The sequence below is a fragment of the Crotalus tigris genome, unplaced genomic scaffold, assembly GCF_016545835.1.
Source record: "Crotalus tigris isolate CLP2741 ecotype Arizona unplaced genomic scaffold, ASM1654583v1 scf7180000018301.7375997, whole genome shotgun sequence".
NCBI classification, from domain to species: Eukaryota; Metazoa; Chordata; class Lepidosauria; order Squamata; family Viperidae; genus Crotalus; species Crotalus tigris.
In genome coordinates this window covers 1,451,603-1,458,854 of record NW_024096931.1, presented here as the reverse complement: position 1 = coordinate 1,458,854, position 7,252 = coordinate 1,451,603, and the positions used below count along the sequence as shown (strand labels likewise).

Below are 7,252 nucleotides of genomic sequence, written 5' to 3'. Positions count from 1 at the left end.
GTGACACGTTTCCTTGACTGTTCTTGAATACGTGATAACTTTTTGTAAAAGGCTAGAAGCGACACAGGATAACATGACAGTAGAATATTATTTTTCTGGCAAAGCTTCTGCGGATGAGAATTTCTGGGTTCCGCTTCTTGCTGGCTAGCCTGTCTACCGCCATTGAGTCCTCTTGACCAACTAGCCCAGTGGTTCTCAACCTTTTTAATGCTGCGACCCCAACCGGTTGTAAGTCAAGGACTACCCAACCAGTCGTAAGTCGAGGACTTTCCCTGCCCAGGAGCTCCGCGCATGCGTGGTGTCGCCCCCTGCGCCGGCTGAGGCATAGCTGGCAAGCGGCAGCGATGGCGCAGGGTGACCATCGGCTGGGCCACCAGCTGGCCCAGCCCAAGGGAGATAAGGCACCCGCCGGGCCCCACGCGTGCCAGCAACCCTCCCTGCACCCGCCGGCCTCCCACCCCTGGCCCTCTTTTACTTACATTTTTAGTAGTTGCTCAGCAGGGAGGGGTGGAAACTTCCAGACAGCTCGCCTTCGCTGCAGACAACTTGCAGCACCGTTTGCAGAATGGGACTTTTGGCGGGCTCAGCAGGGCAGAGACAGCCTGGACAATTCCTATTGGCTTTTGAAAGCCAGTAGAATTAGACTCTATTCAAGAGAGTCTATTTTATTGGCTTTCAAAAGGGAGTAGCACAGCTAAGGAAAAGGGGGGAAAAATGGCGGACTGCGTTGTTTGGCGACCCCCGTGAAATGGTCGTTCGACCCCAAATGGGGTCCCGACCCACAGGTTGAGAACCACTGAACTAGCCCTTTAGCCAGCAGTGGCTGCATCAGCTCTGCAGGTGGATCCAGTGGCTGACAGGTGTCCCACAGTGCTGCTCCTCAGGGGCCGCCTGTGTCCCCTTCCCTTTTTCATGTAGCCGACTTGACTCCAATAGGCCACACTGAGGCCTGGAAGTGGCCTAGATCACGGGTGTCAAACTCACAACGTCACATGACGTATCGCAACTTTTTTCCATTGCTGGCAACAGGGTGGATGCCATTTCGCAGTTTGGTACCCCTGGCCTAGATCAACCCCATTCCAAGTGAGTGGCTGGGGTCCCCAAAGTGTTTTACTTCCCCTTAAGTTTGTTTGTTTGTTTATGAGACTTATATACCGCTTTAAGTGCAAGCACTCTCTAAGCGGTATACACCAGTAAGCAATGTATATATATATATTTACATTGCCCCCAACAATCTGGGTCCTCATTTGACCTACCCTGGAAGGATGGAAGGCTGAGTCAACCTTGAGCCGGTGACATTTGAACCGCTTGCCGTTGCTCAGTCTCTGCTGGCTGCCTCTCCTCTGCACAGGGATGAAGCAGTGGGACTTCAGGCCAGTCACTCAGCCTAACCCACCTCACAGGGCTGTTGTAGGAAAACAAGCAGGGAGGAGTATTAACTTTGCCACCTTGAGTTATTTATAAGCGCAAGAACGGAATGTAGATAAAATCAAGGAAATGGCTGGGAATGATGTATGCAGCGTGCACAACATCCCTGCAGTGCAGCCCAGTGTGGTCTTCGAGGCTGGAGGGCGGTGGGGGCACAAAGACGCAACAAACACATTGGGTTCTGCAACTGCCACGCAAAGGCTGCATCGGCATCCAAAGCGGGGCGCTAGGGAGCAAACGCCGCTGCCGCCGCCGCGAAAGGCCCCCGGCTGTGGGCTCCGGACCAGGCCGGGGCGCGTCTCCCTCGCAGGCCGCCCGAACGGCCACATCGTAGCTGGGCTTGCAACCGTTGCGCCCGCCCGGCTTTCCTCCGCAGAGGCTCCGCGCGAGTCGCAGCCGGGAGCGGATTCACACGTGACGAGGCTGCCCGCAGAGGGAGGGGGAGGGCCCGCCCCGCCGCGAGGCCTGCCGGGAGACCCCGCCCCCCGCGCGCGCAAGAGAGAGAGAGAGTGCGCAGGCGCAGAGGGTGAAGATGGCGGCGCGAGTGCTGCTGCTCCGCGCGGCGTCCGGGCTCCGCTGTCAGCACCGCCGCCGCCTCCTCCCGCTCCTCCCGCCGGGGGCGAGGCGGGGCCTGGCGGGCGCGGCCTGGGCCGGGACGCGGCTGCCCGCTCCGCGCCGGCGGCCGCCCTGGCCCCGCGGCTACTCGGACGCGCCGACGCTGACCTTGAAGGGCATCCAGGACCAGGTGCTCTACGTGCTGAAGCTCTACGACAAGATCGACCCCGAGAAGGTGGGCGGGGGGCGGCGGGGGGGTCGCGGCGGGGGGGCTGGGGCGGGGTCGGGGGGCGGGGGGGTCTTGGGAGGGGTCGGCGGGGGGTCGGTTATTGTGCGGGGGGGGTGGGGGGGGGCGGGGGGGGCGGGGATGTGCTCACGTGTGGGGGCTGGGGGAGGGGGGCGCCGGGTGGGGGGGCTGGGGAGTGGGCGCGTGGGGGGGCTGGGGAAGGGGCGCCGGGGGGGCTGCTGGGGAGGGGGCGGCGGAGGGGGGGCTGGGAGGGGGGGCGGCTGGGGAGGGGGCGGGGGGGGCTGGGGGGGCTGGGGAGGGGGCGCCGGGGGGGCTGGGGAGGGGGCGCCGGGGAGGCTGGGGAGGGGGCGCCGGGGGGGGGGAAGGGCAGCCCCTCTGACCGGCCCTGGTTGTCCCGCAGCTGTCGGTGGAGTCGCACTTCATGAAGGACCTGGGCCTGGACAGCCTGGACCAGGTGGAGATCATCATGGCCATGGAGGACGAGTTCGGTAAGGCCGGGCCGGGGGTCTTCCTGGGGGGAGCCTCGCCCGAGCGCAGCCCGCACCGCCCAGCCCGCCTGGCCGGTCCTGGGTCCTCGCCCTGTTTTGAGCTTCCCGCCTCTGCCCAGGAAGGGGCCTCCGAAGACGGGTTGCGAAGGCCTCCGGACTTCCCTCTCTGCCCCGCTCGCCCTGGGGTCTTGCTCTGAATACGCGCCCAATTGCAGAGATGTAGGAAAAACGGAGCGCCGGCTGTGCTCAGCAGATCTGGGGGGGGGGGTCCACCAGAGCCCCCCCCCGTTGCTTGGAGGGCTTTGAGCTCTGAGTGCGGCTGATTCTCCTCCCTCCCCGCCACGGAAGCGGCCCCTTGCACCACAGGGCTGGTTGGGAGGAGGGCGGAGGTTGTGGCTCCTGGTCTCGTTGACTTGGGCGTCTCGGAACTCAATGAGCCAAATCTCTTCCAGGGTTTGAAATTCCAGATGCAGCAGCAGAAAAGCTGATGAGTCCTCAAGATATCATCGATTATATTGCCGATACGCAAGACGTGTACGAATGAGTTTCTCAAGTGGAGTAAGTGGACATCATCTTGCGGTGAGGTCAGCAAGGAGGGATTGAAATGGGGAGCAGGTCCCATCATGGGAGACTTAGGAGGTGGGTGGCTTTGGCCTGCATTTCAGCCTGCGAAGATGGGTGGCTGGCTGGGAGGCGAGAGTATTTGGACGGGGAGCAAAGCCGCTCCTGGCCAGCATCCTTTGACACAGTGTGATTCCTGCAGTGAGAGGAGGTAAGACTAGGTCAGTGTTTCCCAAACTTGACAATGTTAAGGCATGTGGACTTCAACTCCCAGAATTCCACAGCCGGCGTTGCTGGCTGTGGAATTCTGGGAGTTGAAATCCTCATGCCTTAAAATTGTCAAGTTTGGGAAACACTGGACTAGGTGATCTCTAGCATCCTTTCCAAGTTTACATCTTATGATTCTGGGGTAACAATATATTGGAAAATTTGGTGGGAAGGAGGGAGAAAGCATTAACAGCAGGAGGGGCAGGAAAGCAAAGCGCTTTGGACTGTTAATCCTATTTTTTCTTCTCAGAAAAACCCTTAGCAGCATATCAGAAAAATGAAAACTAGCGTTGCAATTTCATGACAAATCGAAGTCGGGTTGAAGCCTCAGTGTCAAGGATGTTCCTGGGGTGGATTGTGGACTGCTAGTGTGAGCCACAAGCAGTCAAATCAGAGATGGCAGAGCACCCCTGAAAAGCTTCAGAAGGGGAGCTGCAGGCTGCCCAGCGGGGAGGACAGGGACTGGCCCAGAGCAGCTGCAAGGCAGATGTTCACCAGGGCAGAATAGGGGCTGTGCCTTTTACAAGCAATAATCTCCTCGCCTATCTGTGTTTGGTGAGGCAGAAAATATTCTTGCTTTGGCTGATGAATGCTGGGAGGTTGTCTGGGAGTGGGTGCCTCTGTTCATTACAGCAGAATAATGGGGGAGGAAGCAGCACATCCTGCCTTGGCAAAGAGTAACTCTGGTTGGCTTACTTTTACGTTCAAAAGGGCAACTTGATGATCACAGACAAATTATTTGTTTAGTTTCTTTAGCTGCCCACCCCAACCAAGTGATTTTGGGCAGTGAATATTTCTAAAACAAAGCATTTAAAACAGTATAAAAATTCATATATTCAGTAGCTGAGAAAAGTATCACAATTGTCAGGATAGCCAAGAAATTAAGACACTTCATACATATGGAACTCCAGGCCTGGGCACATAGCCAGTTGTTTTGAAGCCTTGTGAAAGACCAGCAGGGTGGGGCTCATTCTGATCTCCAGAAGGGAATGTTCTGGGGGGGAGGGGGGGCTACAGCAGAGAAGGCACCTCCCCACCAGCCAACATTCCTTGGCTGATGGGACCCACAGCTTCCCCATCCTGCTGGCCCGAATTGGACAGGTAGAAAGGGCTGGGAGAAGATGGTTCCCTCGGATAACTTGGCCCCCAAAGCCACAAACAGCTTTAAAGGTGACCACTTGATTCCCTGGAAAAGCCTCCATGGTTTCATACAATTGCACCCGGAAACATACTGGCAGCCAACGCAGCTCACGAAACAGTGAGGTTAACATGTGTTGAATATCCGACATCATTTACTATCCCTGCAGCTGCATTCTGTACCGGTTGAAGCTTCTGAATGCTCTTCAAGGGCAGCACATTGCAGTACTCCAGCCAAAAGGTCACAAGGGCCTCCCAGTCCAGGAACAGGTACAACTGATGCACAGCCTGAAGGCCCTTCTGGCCACGGCTGGCATTTGCTCTTCTGGCAGGAACCAGGAATCCAGGTTGCGCCCTAGGCCTGTCTGGCTAGTGTTCAGCTGGCCACGCCTCTCCTGAAAGTTGAAAGCCCTGCAGTGATTTCGATGCATTTGGTTGACTCCCTGAGCTGCCTGTTGGGTGCCTTTGCTGTTCTTGGCTGAAATGGATCAAAATGGAGGCCTTATCCTTGGGCAAGTGATCCCTTGTTGCCTGGTGGAACCCATCGGAACTGGCTGCTCTTGACAGTTTTGACTCAAGTAGCTACTGCCCAAGTTCCTTTCCGGTGGTCCTTATGCAAGGTACAAATATTCCCTTCCTACCTCGCTCACAGGTATCTCCTGTTTTGTTCCGAGAGCTGGATGAAGTGATCGAGACGGACTACGCTGGCAAGCCAACCCCTTTGCGGTTTGGAATCACTATGGCTCTCCGAGGAAGAGTTTTGTCTGTCCTATTTAAAGCTGTAAATGTTGGACTTCAGAATAAATATGAAAAATTCTTATGCCTTTAGTCTATCCCTGTTTTTAAAACTATGTTTCTCAAGACTTCCCCAAGTGCGATATTCGGTTCTAGATTCCTGTGAGCTTTTCGAAGTGACTGTAGGAAGACCACTTGCTACAGTGATGCAGTCCTGAGCACTGGGCACACATATGTCCACTGGAGAGTACAGCCTGTATGCCCAGTGCCATTTGGATGAGAAATAAACTTCAACCAGGTTAGAGAAATAGTATCTGGCTTTCTCCTTTGCTTTATGCAACTGTGTCCATATGGTACATTTGCCCAAATTGGTGAGTTGGCAAATAGAGTCACCTGTGCTGGTTGATCCAGTGCACAACTAAGGATTGGGCAAGTCGCTTGACCTGGGAGATTCTTCAGAGCTTTATAAAAACAATAATCCTATTTTCAGTGCAGTTGAGCAGAACTGGATGTTTATTAAGTAATTGTGTTGCTTGAACCCAAACAAGCAGTGTATTCGGTCACTAATTTCTTTCGGACTCATCTAAAGCCAGGTAACTATTTGCATCATCAAGACTGTACTTTACCTAAAGTTCTTGTCAGTTGGCAAGATTCACAAGCAGCAGCAGAAAATACCAAAGCAAGGCCCACCAAGGAGTGAAATGGGATTATCAGCAAGCCCAAGGCCGAATCAAGGTCCAAAGGCTCCCCAGAAGACAGGGACAGCCAGCCAGGACAACCTTGGGAGCCATTCCAAAGAGCCTGCACAGCCATTCGGGACCAGAACCAACCCATGACCCCTTTGCCTCGTTAAAGGGCGGGCATGTTGGCTCTGGGGAGAACTGGCCAGGGGAGTCCAGTGACAGGACAAGCATCTCTGCGGCCCGCTATGGGGCAAATCACACAGATGCTTTCCGTCAGGGCGATGATGGATCCTGCTTTCCACCTGTGGCGCAGCTGCCATCTTCCCGTGGTCAGTGACTTGTGGGAATGAGGATTCCCCGTCTTAAAGGGAATGCATTGCAAAATGCTGCCACAAAGCAGGCATGGGTGCCCAATTGAGGGCAGGGCAAGAATTCCTGCAGCTGCAAATGAAGTTGCTGGCCTCTTCTGGAAAAGGTGGCAGGGTGAACCACAGGCCTTTCCCACTGGCCTGGAAACATTCTCCTTGGGATATATTTTGGGCACTGTGCTGGCCACGTGTACCATCGCAGACTATGCAATCTCACTCTCCCTCCTTCACCAGCACCTGTGTAACGCAAAGTTCAATTTCAGTATATTTCTGGCTTGATTTGACAATGGAGTATGTTTTCTTAACTGATTCTAGTAGCAGTTTCTGCATAGGTGCAAAAACCTCCATCTCTTATTTGCAAGGTTAGTTCAACTCCCATTTCTTTGGAAACAATCTGCTTCAATGGCTCTTATACTGCCTTCATTGGTGAGCATCTGAAAGGTGGTTAAATGGATCTGCAAAGAACTGGAGCAGTGGTTCTCAACCTTTTTAATGCCGCGACCCCCAACCGGTCGTAAGTCGAGGACTACTCAACTGGTGCAGCACCATTTGCAGAATGGGACTTTTGGCGGGCTCAGCAGGGCAGAGACAGCCTGGACAATTCCTATTGGCTTTTGAAAGCCAATAGAATTAGACTCTATTCAAGAGAGTCTCTTCTATTGGCTTTCAAAAGCCAATAGAATAAAAGGGAGTAGCACAGCTAAGGAAAAGAGGGGAAAAAATGGCGGTCTGCGTTGTTTGGCGACCCCCGTGAAATGGTCGTTCGATCCCAAATGGGGTCCC

General features: G+C 54.9%; 1 protein-coding gene across 2 annotated transcripts; it reads left to right on the top strand.

Moving 5' to 3' along the window:
- The first annotated feature begins 1,930 nt into the window (after positions 1 to 1,930).
- Positions 1,931 to 5,503, top strand: NDUFAB1 (NADH:ubiquinone oxidoreductase subunit AB1). Of its 2 annotated transcripts, none has more exons than XM_039349702.1 (4): positions 1,931 to 2,218; positions 2,631 to 2,718; positions 3,171 to 3,302; positions 5,336 to 5,503. In XM_039349702.1, the coding sequence occupies exons 1-3, from the start codon at positions 1,961 to 1,963 to the stop codon at positions 3,260 to 3,262; spliced, it is 438 nt and encodes a 145-aa protein (XP_039205636.1). In that variant the 5' UTR covers positions 1,931 to 1,960; the 3' UTR covers positions 3,263 to 3,302; positions 5,336 to 5,503. The 2 variants fall into 2 exon arrangements, with proteins under 2 accessions (XP_039205636.1, XP_039205635.1); XM_039349701.1 differs by having other exon boundaries at positions 1,934 to 2,218; positions 3,171 to 3,276.
- Positions 5,504 to 7,252: the final 1,749 nt, after the last annotated feature.